Genomic DNA, 23,971 nt, shown 5'->3' with positions numbered 1-23,971 from the left:
TGGGGAGAGGGGCAACCTTGGTAGAGCGGCCCAGGTTCTGCTTGCAACATGTTACAAATTTGTGGTCTCTCACCCCAGACACGCTGCTCTGGCTTCACATGACTTACAGGCTCTGGGCTGTGCACTGCTTGCATTGGCTTGATTTCATTTCTGAAGTAGTCCTCCTCCCTTGGGATGTGATCCCCCAGGACACAGAAGGATTCTGTGAACACGTGCTCTCTTCCTCTTGGAACTAGTCTGGCAAAGGTATGATGGCTTCCTTCCTGAAATGAGACTTCTTGTCAGCTCTCATAGAGCACATGGTAACCATAACGTTCAGGCTTGTGTTTTTTACCACACAATGCAAATTCTTAAAGGATTTGAGAAGAGCAAGTAAATGATCAATTTTTAGGTTACTGTTTATAAATCCATCTTAGAAATTGTGATCTTTTCCCTTATGTGAGGAAAATTTGCTGAATCTCGAAATCACTTACCTTAAAAATCCCTCATATCTTTGGCTAAAATAACCAAAACAAAAAATAAATGTTGGAGAGGTTGTGGAGAAAAAGGAACCCTCATACACTGCTGGTGGGAATGCAAACTAGTGCAGCCACTATGGAAAACAGTATGGAGATTTCTCAAAAAATTAGAAATATAAATACCATATGATCCAGCCATCCCACTATATGGTATCTATCCAAAAAACTTGAAATCAGCAATTCAAAGAGACCCATGCACCCCTATGTTCACTGCAGCACTATTCACAGTAACCAAGATGTGGAAGCAACCTAAGTGCCCATCAACTGATGAATGGATGAAGAAGATGTGGTATATGTACACAATGGAATACTGTTCGGCCATAAAAAGGGTAAAACAGTGCCATTCACAACAACATGGATGGACCCTGAGGGGATTATGTTAAGTGAAATAAGCCAGATAGAGAAAGACAAACTCTGTATGATTCCACTCATATGTGGAACAAACAAACACATGGACAAAGAGAACAGATTAGTGGTTACCAGGGGAAAGGGGGGTAAGGTTGGGCACAAAGGATGAAGTGTTGCACCTATAATATGACTGACAAATAATAATGTACAACTGAAATTTCACAAGGTTGTAAACTGTCATAACCGCAATTTAAAAAAATCCCTCATATCTGAGTGTTCATCCTAACAGGTCAATTATTGAATAACACCAGGAGAATGTTAAAAACTTTTAAAGCATGTACACTTTGCGTTTTAAATATCCAGATCCTCATCTGCAATTGAGGTATAAATCTTGTGCTTATGATTGCAGAAAAATAGAACTGTATTCATTGTTAAATTAGTATATTGAAATGTTGGATTGCGTGCATGGATTGTATATTATAACATTTAATGATTGTGCTTGCATAACGAAATGCAAAATTTAGGCTGACTGGACTTCACGTTTACTAGGATTTTGGAGGAAAAAGTCCTATTTATTGCTCCTCTGCAGTCAGAGATTTCTGTCAATTTTAGGAGGGAATTCACATTGCAGGTGTCAAAATTGCTCATAGTGTCAGCTCAGGCACGTTGCAGGAAAGCACTAAGGCGAAGCAGTTACAAGTGTGGCTTTGCCAATTGCAAGCGTGTGACCCTGGGCGAGTTACCTAATGGTTCTAACCCCTGGTTTTCTCATCTGCAAAATGGGGAAGATAACAGAACTCACCTCTAATGAAGTGACGGGTTAGCGTTTTTGGAGCACTTGGTGCAGAGATCCCTGCTATTATCTGTTGCTCATAATCACACAAAGGTCTTCGAGGAGCCCGTGAGAGGTCAGTGCTCTGGCTGCTGATTTAACAACTGTGTCTGATTAGGGACTTAAAAGATCACTAACACCAACCAGCCTCTTCAACACCACTTACAGTAAGTTTCAGCAGACACATATAACAGATGCCCAAGTAATTGCCCGGTAACTTATTCCATCACAGAGCATCTCCAAAATCCACGGCAAGGTGCAGCCCTTGCACTACACTAATCCAACCATAGTCTTCTTTCCAGAAGATGTGGACTAGAGGGTGGACATCAGGGTTGAATCCTCAGCAGCCATCTCACCCTCGCCCCCCAGCTGACTGGTCTGTGCTGGTCACAGAGGCCCCCTTCGTGGCGACTAGCTCAGGAGAGGGCAGACATAAGTAAGTGTGGTCCTGGAGCAGTGTGGAGGGCCTGCTGGGTGCTTCTAAGAAAAAGCTAGTTACAGGAAGCCTAGCTCTTCCTCCGTGGTAGCTGTGAACAGGCAAGCCTGTAGCCCCAAACATCAGAAGTCCCAACCCATCAGCTTCTTGGGAACCGGCCCTGGAATCAAGCTGACAGTGGACAGCAGGTCAGAGAAACCCAAAGAGCTTGGTTCTTGGAGATACTGTCTGCAGAGCCTGCCCTGCTTTTGCACCTCCTCTTGTTGAGCTAATTTCCTAACTGTTTAAACCAGTGTGGGGCTGGTTTCATTTTACTTGCTGTTGAAAACGGACATCTTAGTGTGGACACATCTGTCCTCTCAAACAACCGTGGCCATTAGTGCTTGGAAGCACAGAAGCCTCCCTGATCACAGACACTGCAGATCACAGCTGAACCAATTAACAGGAGAGTGTTCCAGCATGTTGACTTTGCCCCATACCAGAAAGAAACTCGGGCTTTAGCCTGGCCCTACCACTCCTAGCCCAGGTGGCCTCAGTCCCCATTTAGGGCTTCAGTGTCCAGCAGTGACATTTACACTGTCAATCAAAGGAAAGGCTGGACTAGATGAAGAAAGGACTCCGACCGCATTACCCTTCGGTAGCTGTAGCAGGGCTGTTGGGGTCCTCGGCGCTGGCTCACGTGGTGCCTGCCCAAAGATCAGCCTGAGCGTCGGGGCATCAGCACTCAGGACTAGGCTGCATCCAAGGGAGAATGAGTAGTCAGTCTGTCAGCCTGACCAGAACAACTCAGCAAGTATTTCTGATATGTAAAAGAATTATTATTAGGATCTGGGAACCCAATCGACATCCCTGACTGCTGTGTTTCTGATGTGCTTTGTATCGGTAATAATGAACAGAATTCATCCTGCTTACTAAGACCAAGGATGGAAAAAGACATTCAGTCTGCAGGGAAGGTGTGAAACCACTATAATGCAAAGTAAGTGCTACCTGCTTCCAGTAAAACCCTGAGTTTTATAAAATTTTACTGATTCTGAGAAGCAGGCAGAGGCCACCCCTGCAAAGGCCTGTGTTTTCTTGACTCACGTGTGGTGAGTTCAGGGAGGGGTCATTGAAACAAACTGAGGGGAGGAAAGCCCCGGTGACCACAGGAGGTCAGCCCAGGCCCTCTTCAGGCCTGGTTTCTCTTTCTTGCCATTTTCATGGATAAGAAGGAAGTCTCTTTTTTACATATTGTCTTCATTTTGTATTGGCACAGAGCAGGGCCCATGACTTTATTTTCACTTTATATAACAACTCTGTGCCTTTTCCCATAGGTTTATGGTTTTCAATCCACTTTCACAAATGTTTGGTTTGTGCTTTATCCCCTGAACTCTTTGGGAAGCTGGAATGGTCTCATGTGACAGAAGACACCAAGGCTCAGAGCTACCAGAGTGACTTGCACAGGGCCCGACTGTTCTCATTTCTGAGCCACAGCTTGGCACGGCACTGCATCCTCCTAGAAACACAGCCTTTGCTGGAGGTGCTCTGTGCCTGGGGAGCGGGGTGCGAGGCAGACGGCCTTGGGCAGCATGGCCCTGGTGGTGAAGCTGGCCATTTCTCCAGCCTCTGCGCCCAGGGGGAAAGAGCGCCCTCGGGCCAGTTGGGCAGCTTTGTCCAGGTTACTCCAGGCAGGCCTCATGGATAGATGGGTGACATGAACATGCAAAACGGGCTGGACAAAGAGGAGGGCAAGGAAGGAGCAATGAGCCAAGTTGGCCAGTAGAGATCGGCTGAAACGAGTACACAAAGAAACACGGGAAGGACAGGTAGAAACGAAGTCCGGGCAAACCAGGAGGGCCCGCGCAGTCTCACGTGACCCATCCAGTATGTCTCTCTGAAGCCTAGGTGTTTAATTAACTATTCACTGAGAAATAAAAGCCCTATTACCTCTTCTTTACAGAGTATCAGAAATAGGATGTCATACCATAAGAGGCCTTCGAATGACTTCCAAACACGTGATTCTACCCAGAGCTCAGAAACCGGCCATGGCTGTGCCCTGCGGCAGGGTGACCTTACCTGGCGCTGAGTCGTGCCTGCTTCCTAAAGGCTTTAGAGGGCCTAGGGGCCCACTTACATATGTCTGATAATGAAAATGAGTCCAATGGAATTAAGCCGTCCAAATTTAACAAAAGGACCCACCTAATCACTTAGTTTGAATCATTAATTAAATGTTTAATGCAAATATTCTAAAAGAAGAACTGCAAACTAGAAGAAAAAATTCCCCTGAAAATATTTAATGTAAGTAACTCCTTGAGATGGTGCTTTTTACAAAAGGTTTGTCAGCAAATGCCTTTTTTTAGGGGACAGGGCATCGGGAGGATGGGGACAGGATAGCAGAAAATGACACTGTTGTTTTTTATTTCGATGAGAGTAACAAGGAATCCCGCCCGCCTCCCCTCTGCTTTATGTAAAGAACCGTCCAGCACAATGAGCAGCAGTCATCAGCGAGAGGTGACTGGGCCCCAGGTGTCCAGAGAGTATCTTCAAGCTGCTACTTCTGTGCTCCCTCACTGCGGCCAGAGCCATCAGCCAAGACCATGAATTCACTTCCTGATCGTATCTGGTTTTCTCTCTTTCAAGACTTCAGTAACACAGCCGAAGGATTACCACGTGGAAAATAAGTCCAGGTTCTCAGAAACATAATGCTGTCAGCTCGTGTGGGGTCAACTCAGGAAGGCACACAATAAATTAAAGCAGACCCAGTCGCCTCAGAGGGTTTGCCGTGAGCGGGGTGGGCCGGATCCGCCAGCAGCCGAGTTTCCAGCACAGGCGTAGTGTTGAGACCTCCGGGGAGGGCGTCCCTCCTTTATTAAAGTCATGTCAGCAGACAGGTCGCAGGATCAAGAGGAGGAGAAAACCCTCGGCTTCCTATCCAGTGCCGTGTGGCCCTCCGCAGTAGGGAGGACCCTCCCCTTGGAGTGTCGCTTGCTTGCGCACTGGCAAGCCACAGCCAGGTGTGCACAAATCAATTGTACGTACACCCTTGTTGAATACTGGTGGCAAATTCGTCCACAGGACTTCATCTGCTACTTACTTAAGTAAATCACTGGGCAAACATAAAGTTGGAGGTTTAGCTCAGTAAAACAATAAAGTGCTTTCAATGAGAGTAGCTGTTATTTACTGGTTGTTTCTCATGTCACCTGAGGCACCAAAATCAACAATATGAAAGGTGATAATATTTACCATGAGTAAAAACTGTAAAAGCTTGTTTCCACTAAAAAGCCTGCATTTCTAAAATGTACTTTTCTACTGGCTTCCATGTCTTCACGTTACTAAACTTTAACCCACTGCTGGATAAGGAAGCAGTCTATGCCGGGGGCTGGGGCGGGGGGAACACGGAGACAGAAAAGGAGTGGTCCATAGATCTCTCCTCAGGGCTCCACTTGAGAGGGTGAGGGGGCGTTACAGCAAGAAAGATCAGGCCCCGTGCGGAATCCAGATGTGTGTCTGGATGAGTGGAGGCACGGGTTAACTTCTGGAAGGGTCCACATATCAATCTAAGAGTTTATTCTGAGTCCACATGCTTGATAACTGCTATAACACACTTGCGTCTTCCATGGCCTCGATCCACCTGTAACACAGAAGAGATGGGACACTTGGTGTCACGGTTCTGCCTGTGACTCTGGTCACAGAACCTATAAGTGACTGGACTAGATTACTATTAGCCTGAGGTCAGGGGTCATGTCATATTCATATTTGTTTCACTAGCATTTAGCAAAAGGCCCGGAACACAGTGCAAAGGTTTGTTGAATCAACGCACACCTGTGTGAACGCATCATCACAATCTTAAACCCCCTCACAGCCAGGAACAGGAGTTCCGCTGTTCTGCTGAGGCCCACAGGGACTTGCTGGCACAGGACGGCTGGAGAAGAGCAGAAGCCAAAGCCTGGGCAGCATCTGGTTCCCTTCCGAGAGAGGGGCAAGGAGACGCAGGGCTAGGTATGGTGGTACCTCTGAGCTGAGCTGGTATCCTCTGCCTTGAAGCTATAGAACAGGGTTTTCTTGTGGTAAAGGTGAAAAACAGGTCCTACTTCGCTGCTGCCCTCTTCCTTTTCTGGGGCAATGGTGAAACCTAGCAGGGGCATGCTCTCCATGGCCACTGTGTCCTGTGAAGGGCAGAGGGAAACGCCGATGTTAAACACACTCTGAGTACGGTCGACGGCCTAGCCTTCCCTGGTATCTCCAATCTAAGATGCAGGTGAGCCCCTGCGTGGGGGCAGGCTTTGGCAGCGGTGGACGAACCACACATGCTCCTCATCCCCGCTTCCCGCAGGGATCCGTCACGAGGAAGCAAAGAAACGTACCATTGTCTGACAGCCTATTAGGGTCCAGGTATTTTCATCTTCACATTATCTTGTTTAATCTTAACAACAATAATAGGAGGTGTCACCTCCATTCTAAGAAGAAACTGAAACTCAGAGAAGGTAAGTAACTCCCCAAGATCACACAGCGTAGTAAGGGCAGAGCCAGAATTTGGACCAGGACCGCGTTCTTACCCCACATTCCTTCCATTGACTCGATTAGTTGGTTGACTCAGTTTTCTAGAGTTACTTCTGCTAACTCTGTACTCATTCCCCACGCCCTCACTCACAGTGCCTCAATATGGAGCACTCAGGGAGTCTGACTATAAAATTGCTAACAACTCAGTGAGATGTACCCAGAGAACATTAGATGGATCTTAAAATCATAGGGCTCAGTGGAAAAGAAAGTTTATACAAATAAAGACATTTTTATACACATATATTTACGTAAAAATACATGTTCATAAACAATACAACTTTATAAAAACACACATAAACAGAGAGATATAATCAGTTAAGCACATGAGAATGGTTATGGAAGGAGGAGGAAGGAAAGTAGAACTTGTGTATAAAAGGGAATCAATTTTCAAAGATTGCTGGATCAGAAAAAGCATTTGACAAAATTCAACATCCATTCATGACAAAAACTGTCAGCAAACTAGGATTTGAAGGGAACTTCCTTAATCTGACAAAGGGCATCTATAAAATACCCACAGCTAACACCATACTTAACAGTGAAATACCAAATACCTTTCCCCTAAGACTGGGAACAAGGCAAAAGAGTGCTCACTTTCCCCAATTAAATTCCACATTGTCCTGGCAGTCCTAGCCACTGCATTAAGGCAAGAAAAAGAAAGAAAAGACAATGAAGGTCAGAAAGGAAGAAGTAAAACTGTCTGTGCCTGCAAAGGACACATTTGATGACAAAATAACTAGGAGAACTAATTATGAGTCTAGCAAGGTCACAGGATAATCAATTGTTTTTTATGTCTATGTATTAGCAGCAAACAACTAGAAAATAAAATAAACTCCATTCAAAACAGCACCCAAAATATAAAATACTTAGGAATGAAGTTAACGGAAGTATAAGACCTCTACACTCAAAACCAGAAAACACGAAAAGAGAATTGAAGAACTAAATAAATGAAGATGCACACCATGTTTGTAGACTGGAAGATTCAATCTTGCGAAGATGCTAATTCTCCCCAAATTGATCTCGAGATTCAGCAGTCTCTGTCAGCATCTAGGCAGGCCTTTTTGTAGAACTTGACAAGTTTATATGGAAATACAAAAGACCCAGAATCCCCAAAACAATCTTGACAAAGAACCAAGTTGGAAGACCTGACACAGCCCGGCGGCAAGGCCTCCAGCTGAGGGCGCGGCGGCAGCGCAGTAGTCAGCAACACGTCCGCGAGACAGGGCAGAGGAGCCAGGAACAGGCCCACGCTCACTAAGCCATTCGATATTTAACAAAGACACCAAAGTAATCCAGTAGGGAAAGGAAAGCCTTTTCAACGAGTGGTGCTGGAACAACTGGATACCCATATGGAAAAAAGTGAACCTTGACCTCACACCACACACAAAGATTAGAGATACACCTAAAGGTAAAAGCTAACACATTAAAGTTTTCGGAAGAAAATACAGAGGAATAACTTTGTGACTTCAAGTAGACAAAAGTGTCTTAGGACACGGAAAGCGACAGTCACAAAAGAAAACGTTGATAAATTATACTTCATTAAAGTTATAAACTTCTGTTCACCAAAAGATTCATTAATAAAATGAATGGGCAAGCCACAGACTGGGAAAGAATATTCATAAAGCATTTATCTGACAAAAGACTGGTATCCAAGATACAGAAAGAACTCCTGTAACTCAATAAAAAGGAGACAAACAACCTACTTAACAAAATGGGCAAGAGACCTGAACAGACACTTCTCAAAGGGAAATATGAAGAGCCAATAAGCACATGTAAAATATCATTAATCACTAGGGAAATGTAAATTAAAACCACACTGAGATACCACTGCATCCTTATCAGAGTGCCGAAAATTAAAAACTGACAATACCTAGTGTTGACAAAGATGTGAGGCAACCAGAACTCTCAAATTCACATACATTGCTGGAGGGAGTGTAAAATGGAACACCATTTTTTTGTGAAAAATGTTGGTAATTTCTTATAAAATAAACATATATCTCTCTATGATTCAGAAATTCCTATCTTAGATATTTACCCAAGTGAAATAATAACCTATCTTCACACAAACACTTGTATGCAAAAGTTTAAAGTGGCTTTATTCATAATCACCAAAACTGGAAAGAATCCAGATGTCCTTCAACAAGGGACTGGATGAACAAAGTGTGATGTAATCACAAAATGGAATACTACTCAACCACAAAAACGAATGAGCTATTGCCACATGCAGTGACATGGATGAATCTCAAAAACATCATGCTGAGTGGAAGAGGTCACAGAATTCCATTTATATGAAAATCTCAAAGAGGCAAAACTAATCTGGGTGGAAAAAATCAGAACGGTCTCTGTATACTTTGAAAAGCATCAAAAAGTAAGATGGGTAGAGGGATGGATAGATACTTGATCAAGGTAGGAAAATGTTAACTATAATCTAGTTGATGGCTAGGACAGTTCATTGTAAAATTCTTTCAACATTTCTCATGCTTAAAATTTTTATAATAATAAATGTAATAACTAAATAATAAAATGTTAGAAAAAGTAAAAAAAGATTCACATATATTTCTCATAGTCCCTTCCTCCCAGACTATTACTGAATAGCAAGTTGCATCCTCTTTGGGTCACCTCAGGGAACATGACAGTTCATGGCAGTAGAGCCAGTGAAGACTGGCTATCCGCTTTATCAAACCTTCTTTCTTCACTGGAATCTGAAAGCTTGGTCCTGTCACTGGACTAGGATTATTGAGAAATTGTACAAGGTCCTCTCTCTGCAAGAAACTATTTTGGAAGCATACTTATATTTATCTTTTCAAATTAACCTGTGCTGTCACTTCCATGACAACCGTTACTCAGAACCTGGAGACTCTGGGTTTTCCCATCTGTCTAAGCTAGCATTTCTTCCCAAAGTGTGTCCTGGACAACAACAGTCCTATGTGATGCTCCCTGAGGAAGGGCCTGTAGTCAGGACATCTCCATGTCTCAGAGACCCAGAGCACGCTCAGTGTATTAGAGATTCTGAGAAGCACTACCGTGAGGAAGGCCCACTAACTGCCTACTCGGGGTTCCCCAGGTGCCCAGTTTCTAGAGAACCCCTGTGTGTGTCTTGTGGAAAGCCTACTAAGGAAGATGCTGGTCTGGGCTGCAGAGGGTATCACATCGCATTTCAGTTTGTTCTGGAAAGATCAAAATTCTCCTCAGCACAGAAAGGCCCACCTATGGCCGCGTGAGTGAGGGGCCTCCTCAGGGAGGGCTTGGCTCGCACAGCACCCGAGTCACTCAGGCCCATAGTGGGTCCCTCTGTCTACTTGTGGCCCTGCTGGCCTCTGGGATCCCTGAGGGAGGGGCAGACTGCAACCATCCCAGCTGCACGTTTTCATGAGGGAAGCTTTATGCCGCGAAGAAGGAAGTGTCTTTGCACATTCGCCACATCTGCGGTCAGGGGAGAGGGGCCAGCGCTGTGCTGATGTGCACATCCTCGTGGGGTGACACACCCACACTCTGCAGCTGGCAGAATGCATTTAAGCCCTGTTTTCCAAGTGGATTTAGCCTGTGGAAACCACTAGATGGTGGGGCCTGGATGTGGAAATTTTTCACATCACCCTGTAGGTTCAGGCTGGGTCAGGACCAGACAGCCCCCTGCTGGTCAACCACAGCCCACGCCTGTCTCCTCTGGAAGCAGGCTTGATTTCCAAGGCCCTCTGTCCTATATTTTAGAAGATATAAGTGTAAGATGTTCTACAAAAATAGAAACTTAAGTTTTACCTAGTGGACGAGTCATCACGAGGCAATGTAGTTCCCTGATAAAAGAAAAGCACAGACAAAAAGCGCTTCCTCCAAGCTGCTCAATTTTGTCCCCAACAACTTGCACGGAGAGAAGAAAGGAGCTTTCTTTTATGGAGGGCCTGGCTTGTGCCGGATGCCGGGCCTGTGACAACCAAACACTCTGGTGCACAGGCCTGCACGCTGTCCTGCCGTATCTCCACCAAGAAATGGGATCAGCACGGACACGCGCTTGTGTATCCACAGCAGCACTCAGCACACGGCACTGCTCAGTAAGAACCTGACTGACACGGGAACTGGAAGGAGCAGCCCCGCCTCACACCGCCCCGCAGGTGACGGCATGTGCAAGCCCAGATGGACACTGAAGCGCCAGCATAACCTCGCAGGAGAGAGGAGAGAGAGCACAAACCACCACTACCTCACTGGCCATGTAGGTGTAGAGCACTTTGCCTTTGATGACAAACCAGAGCTTCTTCCAGTGCCTCTTGCCCTTCTTACACCGGCTGAGATAGCCACTGATGGCGGAGCCCTCTCCGGAGGCGGCCACCTGGCAGAAGGGAAGCAGAACGGTCAGGGCACCAGGCGGTGGGCACAGGTTAGACAGAGCCCAAGGACACTGTAAGCTGGCTGGCAGAGCGTTTACGCTGCCTTGAAATGTGAGACAGGGCTGAAGTCTCAGGATCCAGCCTGCGCCTCAAAGGCAGCAAAAGAGCACATGGTCACAGGGACAGGATTTACTGAGCGGACCCAGGAGAGACAGCATCGAAAACGGCCCTGGGGAGTGCTGCCCCCTAGTGGTGCTTCAGATTCTTTGCGCCCCCTCCCAAACTCCTAGACCCCAAATTATGAAACTGTGGACACGTGGGGGAAAGGTGCTTCCTTCTAAAATGGATTCTTCCACTTGTAAGCTTAACTCTTTCTTACATTTAAGGAGGGATCCTCTTTGTACTGTTTCCCTACAAGGCTTTATGATCTCCTGCCTAATGGGTGCGTAACTCTGACGATGAGGAGGCCGCAGCTTGATGGGGGGGTTAAGGACACAGGCTCGGAGGAGTAATACCAGTCCAGGGCTCCAATCCAGGCCGCGCCAGCTACTAGACAGGGAATGTCTGCGCTTCACTCACCTCCTCTAAGTCTCACTTTCCTTTCTAGTGAAATTGGAATTAAATGACATGAGACAGCGCCTGACCCACAGCAGGTGCTCCATAAATATTAATCTTACTATTAGAGCAAGAAGGCCAGGTTTTCAAATAATTTCACCTGATTTTCTCATTTCACGGATGGGGAAACTGAGCGAAAGGAATGGAAGGATCTAGCAAAGGTCAAATCCCTACCTGGGTGAAGAGAGGGTAAGGACTCAGACCTCTCTGGAGTCAGTGAGCTTCAGTGTAGGGGGCGGAAGCTACAACCAGCCCGGGCTGTTTTGAGAAGTACCAGGAAGGGAACCTGCGCCCCACAGGTTCCAGGGCTCCTGACACTGACCCTGGCTTTCTCTCCCCACACCTGACCTCAGGAGCGTCTCACAGGGCGAGAAAGGGAGAGCGGACAGAACACGTCAGAGGAAACCGATCCTGCGACCTCCCTTTCTGACAGATGCTGGGGGTGGGGGCAGCATTTCTGCAGACTTTCTCATGGGAAGCAGGTCACCCTGCTGAGGTGCAGCTCCCCAGGGAGGGGAGAGGGTGGCAGGAGACTGGGGCACCCTGTTCCTGGGGCCGCTGCTGATCCCAGAGTGCGGTCTCTACTAGATAATAAAAAGGCGGTCCCTTTGGGCAGCAATGACCAAGGGGCTGCTGGGGCAGATCCACCGGTACCAGGATCAGAGCAGCTTGACTCCAGAAGGGGAGGAGCAGTGGTTCTCAAACTCTGCACCCACGGACCACACAGGGTCTATGAGCTCGACCACGGCCACAGTGGGGAGAGAGGGAGGTCTGCTCTCCGTCTGTGGAAGGGGACTAATTAAATAAATGATGGCACAGCGTGCAATGTAAAATGTGTGGGATTTATGTGGAGGAGCAAATGTGAAATGATATCTAAGAGAAACTAAGTGGAAAAAATGTATAGAAGATTGAATATAACATGTTATCTTTTGGATAAGAAACCAGAGAATTTATGAATGTACATCTTTATTGTATATATGCATTAAAACTTCTGGAAGGATCCATAAGAAGATGGTGGTTACCTCTGGGAAGTAGAACTGAAGGAGTTCGGGGCGGGAGAGAAGCTCACTTTTCATCATATATTCCTTTGTGCTTTTTTGAAATTTTTTTTTTACCATATATGTGTTAGTCCCAAGATTTTTAATATGCAAAAGCAATTAAATTAATGGACAGAACTGTCTCCATTTAAATTTTTCATCCCCTAACACGTTTTTAAGCCTGCTACTCGATAATGAATATTAATGGACAACTTGGCAACGGCTGATCGTACTGTTTCGACAGCTCATATATTCATGGGCACACGTTGGTTTGTGGTTGTCATTAGAATACAGACATATAATTTGGTCCTATTTGCAGGACGGAACTGAGTTGAGCCAATCCTGCGGTTTCCTGCAGAGAGTCCCATGGCCTCCAGGGGGCTCAGCACCTGAGGCTGTTGGGAGCCACAGGGTGAGAGAATATTCCGGCTCAGAGGTCTGCCCAGGAGGGCCAAGCCAGGACTCCAGCTGCTTTAGTTGGAGAAGCCCCAGTGACCCCTGAGTACTAGGTTGACACTACGGAGCAGGAGACCAGGAAAGGAGAAAAAAGAAAGAGTTGGAGGGGAGAGGGAAAGAAGGATGGGGAAGACATCTTCTAGCACCATCTACAACCACTTCAGGTCCTGCCCTCTGCCACCAAGCAGGCGTCTTCTTGGTCACACCCAGGAGACACGCCCTGCCCTTGTTAGTAGTCAGTCAGTCCTCATACCGGAATGTCTCCCCCTGGGGACTGTCTTTGTCCTGAAGTCTGGTCAGGATGGGGCAGGGGGTCTGACCCCGTCCACTGAGGACAACTGTGAACCCGCCAAAGCCCCTGCCTCCCACAGGAGCCCCACCTGCCTTACCTCCGTCAGGGCGGAAGGGGCCTTCTTCTGCTTCTTGAAGGTCGAGGGGCTGATGCTGTGGAAGACGGCCGAGAAGGCACTGCTCGAGAAGCGGGGGGAGGACAGGGGGAAGCTCATGCTCACGGGCCGCTCTGTAACCAAGATAACCGGGGGTAAGGGAGGTGAGCGTCCACGGGACAGGCACACATCTTGTCTTTGGAACACTGATTCCTGTAAAATCAGAGCTCCTGGTCCCTCCCAGGATGGGACCAGCCTCACCATGGGGGTCATGAGTGACCAGAAAGATGGCCACACTGCATTCTGCTGACACGAAGACCATAGGGGCTAGGAGGGAAGGCCGTTCCTGGGTGCTGGCTAGCCCTTCTTCTCCAGGTCTCCACGAGGCTGGGGCTCGGCTGTCCTCTCTGACGGCCTTGGGTGGCCCCAGGGAGGAGACCTCTTTGATTTTAGGCCCAGGATACACTTGCTTTCCCTCTGGCCTGACCCTGCTGGAGCAGAGCCCGTCCCCTGAGCACAGTCTCTCAAAGGCCAGCTCAGCTTCCTCAGGCTGCTTTATCAGAGGACCCTCAGCCCTTCCCTGACCCACATCTCTGCCATCCATCTCACAATCCTTATCCCAAAACGGTCCCACAGAACACAGGTGTGCACAGCACTCTCGGAAAGAGGGCCGCTATGGCAAAGAAAACGTGAGCACCCCACCTACTGTCCCCTTTGCAGAGGCACCGGCCCAGCGTTTCCCAAATTCAGCTCCCACAGAACCCTTCTTCTGGGAGCACCCATTGATTTTCCATGGAAACAACATTTTGGGAAATGGTGCCCCAGGTTTGAGTTTAAACCCCTATTTCCTCCTTGAGGGCTGCTTTTGTCCCGAGCCCCCACAGGAAAGGAGTTTCAGGCACCAACCATGAACCAGGGAGAAGCCATGCGGGCCACGGGGAAGAAAGGTGAAGGTGGTCCCCAGGGTACCTCTCATCAGGCCTGGGACGTCCCCGCCTCTCTTCTTCAGCTCCCCATAGCAGCCATCGCAGACCTTGGCCATCCGGTCCTTGAGGTACTTCAGAGGGTACTTGTTTCTCGAACAGTTCCGGCACACGATCTGCAGGCCCGGGTGGGGATGCATCTCAGAGCACATGCAGGGGGCCAGCATCCTCTCTCCTCTGCTGACCCGCCCCACCTTCTCTAGGGACCCTGTGTCCTGAGCACAGCTCATCATGTTTCTATGCAAGTGCTTATCTGTTTTTCTTTTTTTATTGAGATATAATTAATATACAACATGATATTAGTTTCAGGTGAACATAATGATTTGATATTTGTATATACTGCAAAATGATCAGCACAATAATTCTAGTTAACATCCATCACCACACATAGTTACAAACTTTTTTCCTTGTGATGAGAACTTTTTTTTGGCGCCTGAGCTAACATCTGTTGCCAATCTTCTTTTTTTTTTTTCCTCTTCTTCTCCCCAAAGCCTCCCAGTATATAGTTGCATATTCTAGTTTCAGGTCCTTCTGGTTCTGCTATGTGGGACGCCGCCTCAGCATGGCCTGATGAGTGGCTCTAGGTCCACGACCAGGATCTGAACCCCTGAAACCCCGGGCCGCCAAAGCAGAGCGCACGAACTTAACCACTTGGCCAGGGCTGGCCCCCCAATGAGAACTTTTAAGATCTACTCTCTCAGCAACTTTCCAAATATGCAATACAGTATTGCTAACTCTAGTTGATGTGCTGTAAGTTTATCTGTTTTTCTGATGAGCCTGTGCCCTTAACCATGACATGGTACTTTTTCTCAAAGGACAATAACCACGTATGCTAGGATTTTCTTTTGAGAGTGTATGGTGTAGCGGGAATGGGCCTGAGATTTGCAGCTCTGGTTTGAGGACACACCTCGCAGAGTTGGTGTGAAGATGCCCTACCCTGGGCCCAACACGCAGTGGCTGCTGGATGCCCCTGAATCTCCACCCCATGCCACCCCTATGCACACACTCCACCCAGACAGGGTGACTCACCTTGCCACAGGCATGGCAGTGATGACGCCTCAGGGTGAGGGAGAAGTCACAGCCGCAGTTCATGCACATCATAACGTGCGTGACGGGCACCAGGGTGGGGGGCCTCTCCCCCAAGCTGACCCCCAGCCTCTCGCGCATCTGGAGCAAAGGATTTGGGTGAGCAGTGTGGCCAGGAGACTGGCTAGATGGGCACCCTCTTCCCTGTATGGGGTGTGTATGTGTGGGGTGGGGTGGACTCTAATCTATACCACCCCCTGCATCCTCCAGGATGCTAGTCTTGGGTTAGAAACAGCCAACCGGAGGTGCTGTAGTCCGGTTTGCACAGTGACGGCCCCTGAGCTGGCAGGAGCGTATGGAAGGGAGGAGGAGCAGCCAGTGCCCTGACAGGAAGAGCTGTGAGCCTCCTGGGTGTGCGGGGCCTGCCCAAGGAAACCCAGGGCTGTGAGGCAGTGTCAGGCAGGTCCCAGGACCCCCACTCACCTCCACGCTGTGGTGGAAGGCAGCCAGCGCTTGGGCCTTGTAGTCCTCGGGGAGAGCTCTGCTCAGACAGCCGTGCCACTCGTCCCGCTCCGCACAAGAGCTGTGGGCAGGAGCTGGAGTGAGCGCGCATGCTCCAGGGCTCTGCTTCCTGACTTCTCAGGGTGGCCCAGGTCCCGCTGCCCCTGCCCCCTCCGCCACACCTGAGCCTCTCTCAGTGTCTGAATCCCACCAGCAAGCACTGGGCCACCTGCCAGATGGGCCGAGGCTCACAGCCCAGCACCTCCATCTACTAGCAGGGTGGCCAGGACACTGCTCCTTCCCCCACAACATGGCGAATCGACACTATTCCTCTAACTCCAGTGCTGCTGTGGGGATGAGATGACGTGTGGGATGAGGCAAAGCACTGTGCAAAAGCAAGGGGTGTCAGGAGGCTCAGGGGGCCCCACCCTTTAGGAGGGATGGCCTGGCGGAGCGGAGGGTTAAGTACCATTGGGCGCTAGGGGGATGGATGGCAGCTGGCAAAGATCAATGTCCCAGTCTCTCCACCTTCCTCCTCATTTTCCCACGTAACTTTCCAGACACTCACTCATCCAATAAGTCAACTTCCCAAACCGCTCTGTGCCTGGTGGGGTTTCCTGAGTGGTGAGAGCCATGCCTGGGCTGGGAGCTGTCCCAGAGGGGCAGCGGGGGGGACATTCTCACAGTGCCCACTAGGTGGCGCTCCCACCCCGCAGTAAGTGTGCCCCTGTGGCAAGGGAGAAGGGACCAGTCTGACCTAGGAGGGAGGGAGTGGGGCGGGCAGCCAGATGCCATGTCCCTAAAAAGGAGATGTATAGTTCTTGCTGTCCGCGGGAAGCTTCAGCGTGAAGTATGTGGGCTGGCAGGAAGGTGACTGGCTTGTCAGTGACAGTGGTTCCTCAAGGCCTCACAGTTGGGTAAACAGAAACCATGCCCTGAGTGTCCTCAGGCCCCTGACTTTAAGGAGAGGAGAGGCCATGGAACTGCACCCAGGTGTCACCTCCTCCGGGAAGCCCTCCCTCAATCCCCTAGATGGGTGGGTCACTCCCTGGAATTTCCAAGGCTTCTTCTACCCCCTCAGGCGGTAGGTAGCAGTGGATAAGAGCTCTGGGCCACACAGTACCGCGTTTGAACTCCAGTTCTGCCTCATGTAGCTGTGTGACCTCTCTCTAGGCCTCAAGTCCCCATGAGTGGCAGGGGCTGCAAGCCCCACCTCCAAGATGGTGATGAGGGTCAGAGGATGTGCCCGAGACCTGGCAGGTGTTACCCTTGTCATCACTACTGTTAATTATTACAGCAGTTATGCTCTGCTTTCTAACCAGTCACCACTCTCCCACCCATAACGTACGCTCCTCCCAAGCAAATCAGGATTTAAACTGCTTGTGTCCTCAGCCCAGGACCTGGCAGCGAGGAGCAGCTAATAAACGCCCAGTGAGCACATGCAGGTACAAGAGAGCATGTGCATCCGTGTGCGTGCATCCTCTTTCATGCCCAGAACCACCACCCCACAAAAGGGCACGGCTGCCACCCCAGTGTCACATGTTAGCTGAGAGGGAAGACAAGCCTAGGAACACTGTCCCACCCCCACCAGGCCCAGAGCGGCCCCTGGCAGGAGCCACGCCTCCCAGTTCGGTTCATGAGCCCTTGAAGCCAGCTGCCTAAAGCCAGCGGTGAGGGCTCCCTCAGAAGGCACAGGCATTGCGGATGGAGAGGCCACACGCACAGCAGGGAAAGCTGAATGATGCTGCTTTCCCTCACTCCCCGGACACGAGAGCCTCAGGGCAGAGCCTCAGTGAACCCCAGTGCACAGTGCCTTCTTCACGCGCCCTCACCTCTCACATCGCTGCAAAGACCCGGGATCAGGAGGGCTTTACAACCGTGAGATGCTGTTACTGTTCTATTTAAACAGCGTGCTCTAGAAACCCCTGAAGTTTCACGTAAAATTTTATGCGCATGTATGTTTTTTCTGGGGAGAGAAGTCACAGTTTTATCGGATTCTCAAGGCAGTCTGTTAAATAAAAATGGTTAAGAAACACTGAGAAGAAAAACAGTCCTTTGATCCAGAAGGATACCAAAATAAAAATGATGACACATTCAGTATTTGTTATTCCAAACTTTCCCACCTTTAAAATCCTGCCCCTTTACCCTCCAGACCCGCCCTCCTTCCCGCCGCCCCATACCTCGCAGACAGAATCAGGCAGGACTCAGCAGTCTCGATCTTTAGAGCGTAGGGCACCTTCTCCATCACAGGGCGGCTGACCTGGAAAACCAACAGCGGCCCTCAGGGTCGGGGCAGGGAGGGGCAACCACAGACTGGATTCTTCTCCTGGTCCTCTCCCTGCCCCTCTCTGGGCCTGAGTTTCCTCATCAGGCAAACCTTTCTGTGATGGCAGATGCTGTGTGTGTGTGCGTGTGTGTGTGTGTACACATGTGCTCGCACATGTGTGTGTGCTGGCAGCCTGGCTGCCAACTCAGACTCCGCGGCCCTTGGTTACCTGCCTACCCCGAGTCAGGCTGAGTGGCATCCCTCTCAGGGCCCAGCCTCCAGGAGTACTTTGGTGCTGGGCGAGTGCCCACTCTGGCCTCTCTCTCTCACGGCCTTCTGTAACTGGCTCCTCAGTGGAACCTTTGGTTCAAAAAGAGAACAAACCCCCCTGCTGAGAAAGGTGCTTCCTTCTGCCCCTTTCTCCTATAAAAGAGCCTCTGGGAGCCAGGGAGGCCCTTCCAAGGCCTCTCACAGCTCTCCCCCACCGTCCTCACTTCCGCTGCCCTCAGAAATGATGCAACCTACTGCTCCGTTCTCCCACTTCAGGGTTCCCCTCCCCTCCCATCCCCACACTCTGCCAGAATTAATTTCCTCAAACCTCCTGCTCATTCAGACCTCAAGAATCCCAATCAGCTCCCAACTGCCCCTGCATTTAGGATGAAGTTACACTGAGCTGGACCACACATGACCAAGCCCACTTCCTGTCTCTCTGGCCTCACCCAGGAGACTGTCCAGCTGGGCTGACATTTCTCTTACATTTAAGAAATATTTGTCACTCAAACAAATATCTGTATACTCATGTTCATAACAGCATTATTCACAATAGCCAAAAGGTGGAAGCAACCCAAATGTCCATCAACAGATAAATGGATAAGCAAGATGTGGTCTATCCATACAATGGGATATTATTCAGTCTTAAACTGGAAGGAAATTCTGACACATGCGACAACATGGATGAACTTTGAGGACATTATGCTACACGAAATAGGCCAGTTCCAAAAAGACAAACACTGTACGATTGCACTTATATGAAATATCTAGAGTAGTCAAAGTCATAGAGGCAGAAAGTAGGGTGGGGGTTGCCAGGAGCTGGGGGGAGGAAGGAAAGAGGAGTTGGTGTTTAAAGGGGACAGAGTTTTGGTTTGGGAAGATGAAAAAGTTCTAGAGATGGATGGTGGTGATGGTTGCACAACAATGTGAATGTACTTTATGCCACTGAATTGTATACTTAAAAATGGTTAAAATGGTAAATTTTATATTATGTATATTTTACCATGATTTAAAAAAATTTACTGAACACGTGCTTGCTCCCTCCTCCAAGCCTTTCTTTATGCGTTTTCCTCCTCCTAGGACGCCCTTCTCTCTCCTTTCCCCATCTGTCCAAATATCATCCCCTCTAAGGAACTTAGCCCCCTCCTCCAGGAAGCCCAGCGTCACCCTCCCTTCTCCCTGGACCACCTACAGTGCAATCCTGCTGTAACCCACAATATAGCCCCATTTCCTGGGGGCTTCCTCTTCCTGTGAGCTCCTAGAAGCAGGGAGGCTGTCTCCTCCTCCCCTGGGGTCTCCCTTCTCCCCAACCGCCCACCCAGGCTGCCTAGCACCAGGCATTTACCTTCATGTTGGCCACAGCCAATGTGTTCTTCAGCCGGTACTTCCCGTCCTTCTGGGGATAGGTGTACAGGAGCACATCGCTCATCTGGGGAGAGGCAAACCCTGTCAGACGTGTCTTGGCCCCAGAAGGCTGCGCCGGGCTTCTGTCCTGTAGGATCACTGAGCACCGGATGCAGAGCACTGTGCTCTCCAGAGACTCCCCCAGAAGAGCAGAACCACACTGGGCTAAAACGTGAGCCCGTTCCCACAATCCCCCTTCCAGGGAGATGCTCAAGAGGAATAAATGCAGATGCTCACAAAAAGTCAAGTACTGGAATGTTCACAGAGGCTTTACTCCTAAGAGCCGAAAAGTGGAAACCACCCAAATGTCTGTCAACAGGTATAGGAATAAACACTGTGGTACGTCCACACTGTGGAATAACACATAGCCACCAAAAGGAAGGAACCAGTGACACACACGATGACAGGGATGAATCTCAAAACCATGCTGAATGAAAGAAGCCAGACACTGAGGAGGATGGGCCACTTGATGGCATTTACGCAGAGTACCAGAAAGGGCGAGACCAATCTGTAGTGACGGAAATCAGGCCAGCGGTTGCCTGGGGCAGGGGCGGGGAAAGCGACTGCCAAGGGCACAGGGGAACTTTCTGGGGGGCTGGAAACATTCTGTATCTTGACCCAGGTGGTGGTTACATGATGACAGGCATCTGTCAATACGCACTGACGTGTTCGCTAAGATTGATGTATTTTACTCCAGGTAAATGAAGACTCGGTCAAGTGTAGTTAAGGGAGGCATGGAGGGAAGAAGGGAGGAAGCTCCTGGGGGACAGGGAATTGGTGGGTCCCATTCACCGCTGTACCTCTAGTGACGTAGCAGATGCTCGATTAATATTTGTTGAATGAATAAGTGAAGCTCCCTGCCTCCATGCAGGGCAGACAGGAAGAAACGTAATAAAAGTTACTTCGCCTTCTTAGGAGACAACTCGTGTTTGGCTAAAATGTTTAAAGTTTAAAGGAGGATGTGGCGCTCCGGGTGGTGCGGTGGGCTGTCAATCCCGACCCTGCTCTGTAGCAGCTGTGTGACTATGCACAGGCCGTTTCCCTCTCTGAGCCTCAGCCTGCTCACCTGTGAAGCGGGGGCCACCTCGGCCCCTACTTCTTAGGGACGCTGAGAGAGAAAGGCCCCCAGTGAGCCCTCCGTGGACGGGAGCCAGCGTAAACTAGGGGCACCGTGAGGACTGAGCAGGACGAGACAGCCGAGGGTCTGAAACGGAGCGAGAACTCCCAGTGAACACCTCCTCTCCCTGTAGGCAGTCGGCTGCGGCAACAGAACGGAGGAGCTTTCCCGCCCCCAGCTCTTCCTGGGACCCGGACAGCCTAGCTCGAGCAGGGCAGGAGACCTGGCACGCTGGGCCGCTGTGCCTTCTCTCCGGGCCTCGCTGTCTCCAACTGGAGTTGGAGTAAACCAGGCTAGAAAAAACGTTTCTGTAAAGGGCTAGAGAGGAAAAATTTAGGGCTTTGTGGGCCATACAGTCTCTGTCGCAGCTCCTCAGCTCAGCCGTTGTGGCCCCGAAGCAGCCCCAGACAAGCCACAAAAAACACATGAGTCTCTGTTCCAGCAGACCTTATTAGCAAACCCAGGCAGCAGGCTGAGCCCCGGTTAGGGCAGCCTCCCAGCCCCTTCCAGCTCTGCCCTCCTAATGAGGACAAGAGCTGCCAGCCACCGGAGACTCACTCTGCGCCAGGCGCTGGGCTAAGCCCCTGACAGGAATGATGTCAGTTCAGGCCCCCAACAATCCCATTAGGCAGGCATTATCATCATCATCCCCATATCACGGAGAAACCGAGGCACAGACAGGCTAGTCAACCTGCCTGAGGTCCCAAAGCTTACAGGTGGCAGAGCCAGGGTGGTGCCTCTGGCATGCTCAGGTGTGGTGTGGTGGGGGTGGCCACACAGTGAGGCCTGGCCCTACCTGGGGACAGTGACCAACCCCAGCACAAAGCCTGCCCACCCTGGGGACCGGCCTGGGCCACTCACCAGAGCAGTCCCGGCCTTTTTGTGGCTACCCCTCGAGCACCTCTGCCGTGTCAACTGCCAATTAGCACCCTGAGGTTTTTTTTTTCTTTAAAGATTGGCACCTGAGCTAGAAACTGTTGCCAATCTTTTTTGCTTTTCTTTTTCTGCTTTATCTCCCCAAATCCCCCCGGTACATAGTTGTATATTCTAGCTGTGTCTCTGGTTGTGCTATGTGGGATGCCACCTCAGCATGGCCTGATGAGCAGTGCCATGTCCACGCCCAGGATCCGAACCAGCGAAACTCTGGGCCGCCGCAGCGGAGCACATGAACTTAACCACTGGGCCACGGGGCCGGGCCCCAGCACCCTGAGGTTTTATGAGCGGTTCAGGACCAGGCTGCCTCCTAACTGCCCGTGGTTCTCCTCTCCTCTTCAAAGCCATGTTTTACAATCCGGATGTGGAGGAAGGAAGAGGAATTCTTCAAGGAGGAGTAAGGGGGAATTTCTCACAATAATGAGCCACCAGTGGGCAGCCCCACCCACTGCTTGAGCCACGGTGGCAACCTCTCCACAGCATCACTGAGTCCCTCGTGCGCTGGTGAGCAGACGCCCTGACTCTGTTCTGCAGTTAAGGCTATTTTATGAAACTGGCACCTTATGAGGAAGGAAAATCCTCAGGTGTGTTGGCCATGGCGCCCCCTGCCTCAGGAACTGTCTGTCCATCCTCCTCTCCTCTATCCCTCCAGCAGTTATTTATTGACACCTGCTCAGTGGAAGGTGCTGTGCTGAGAGAAGAGACACAGACAAGAAGGGGACCCAGCTTGGGATCCTGGGGAGCCTGTGGACTCATCATGACAGGGAAATCGGAGAGACCTGGGCTTATCATCGTGACTGAGAGAGGGGCCACGATGAAGGGCCATACTAGATGCCGGAGAGAGCATGGCGCGGGGGGGCGGGGGGTGGTGGTGCAGGAGGCTTCCACAAGAGGTGACACTTGAGCACTGCTTGAAGGGGTAGCAGGGCAGAGAAGGGCGGTTCTCAGAGAGCCCGGTGTCGGAGGGAAGAGGTGAGGACAGAGGAGGCAAGAGGCTGGGTGTGGGCAGACCGGGGAAGATCACGATGCTGTGTCTGCATTCAAGGTCCCTGTGAGAGGCATAGGGACAAGCAGGGCATGGCCAGAGGGGGTGGCCAGGTGGGGAATGGCTGGGGGACCAAGATGGAGCTCCCTGTGCTCCAGCTGCTGCTGTACACGTTCCCTCACTTACAGGAGGGACTATCACCCCCACTGCAAAGACAAGGGCACTGAGGCTCGGAGGGCACGTGCCACGGGGCTCATAGCCAGGAAGTGTCAAGAGCTGGGATGTGAATCCAGTCTGTCTGACCCCAAGGCCCGTGCTCCTCATCGCCATCCTGGACAACCTCCCTTTTTCACCCTGGAGAAGAAAGGACTCAAGGGACCCACTCGTAGGCTCCATCTCTCCACAGGGCTGTGTGGGGCAGATGGAGCTGACAACTCTGCAGGTCTAGGCAGAGGGAGGACCCGTGTCCCATGGGGCAATTGTCAGAGGGAAGGGAGGAAACTGTTAGCAAAGAAGCTGCTTCTGTGTGCCGGGCACATAAGTCCCCTCATTTAATTCCCCAGACCACCCAGTATTTCCACTCTCCTGGTGGGAAACCCGAGCCTTGGACGCATCTGTGACTTGTCTAAGGTACAGAGAGGCCGAGCGTCCGGGCGGGATCGACCAGCTCAGTCTGGCTCATTACCACACAGACGCCCCTAAATCAAGGGTATGGACTTCTCGAGAGAGAAAGAGTTTTCAAGTATTTGGACTCTAATTGACACAGAACAAGGGATGGCTTCCCCCCCCAGATTCTGAGATCCACGACAGGCCAGGGGTCACATCTACACACCAGCACAGATGCTGGCACACAGAAGGAGGCAGATGATTGCTGAAGAATGAAAGATGTCACCAGAGACAGTAAAAAAGCCTATCTAGAGAAAGGGACTCAAGCATCTGGAGGGGCTCTGAGACCCTCCTGAGAACTCAAATCTGAACTGTCCACTGCCGGCTCTCACATCCC

General features: G+C 50.1%; 1 protein-coding gene across 1 annotated transcript in view; it reads right to left on the bottom strand.

Moving 5' to 3' along the window:
• Positions 1–4,391: 4,391 nt before the first annotated feature.
• FGD5 (FYVE, RhoGEF and PH domain containing 5) overlaps positions 4,392–23,971 on the bottom strand; it is a 110,708-nt gene continuing 91,128 nt past the window's right edge. Inside the window, exons 13-21 of the mRNA XM_070574643.1 lie at positions 19,875–19,958; positions 18,174–18,253; positions 15,976–16,075; positions 15,496–15,633; positions 14,453–14,582; positions 13,487–13,617; positions 10,863–10,991; positions 6,125–6,279; positions 4,392–5,744 (exon numbers count right to left, since the gene is read on the bottom strand). Coding sequence (XP_070430744.1) covers positions 5,708–5,744; positions 6,125–6,279; positions 10,863–10,991; positions 13,487–13,617; positions 14,453–14,582; positions 15,496–15,633; positions 15,976–16,075; positions 18,174–18,253; positions 19,875–19,958 — 984 coding nt within the window. The 3' untranslated portion in view covers positions 4,392–5,707. The remainder of the gene's footprint in view (positions 5,745–6,124; positions 6,280–10,862; positions 10,992–13,486; positions 13,618–14,452; positions 14,583–15,495; positions 15,634–15,975; positions 16,076–18,173; positions 18,254–19,874; positions 19,959–23,971) is intronic.

This window comes from Equus przewalskii, chromosome 15 (assembly GCF_037783145.1).
Source record: "Equus przewalskii isolate Varuska chromosome 15, EquPr2, whole genome shotgun sequence".
Lineage (NCBI taxonomy): Eukaryota > Metazoa > Chordata > Mammalia > Perissodactyla > Equidae > Equus > Equus przewalskii.
This window is presented reverse-complemented; position numbering and strand designations above follow the sequence as displayed.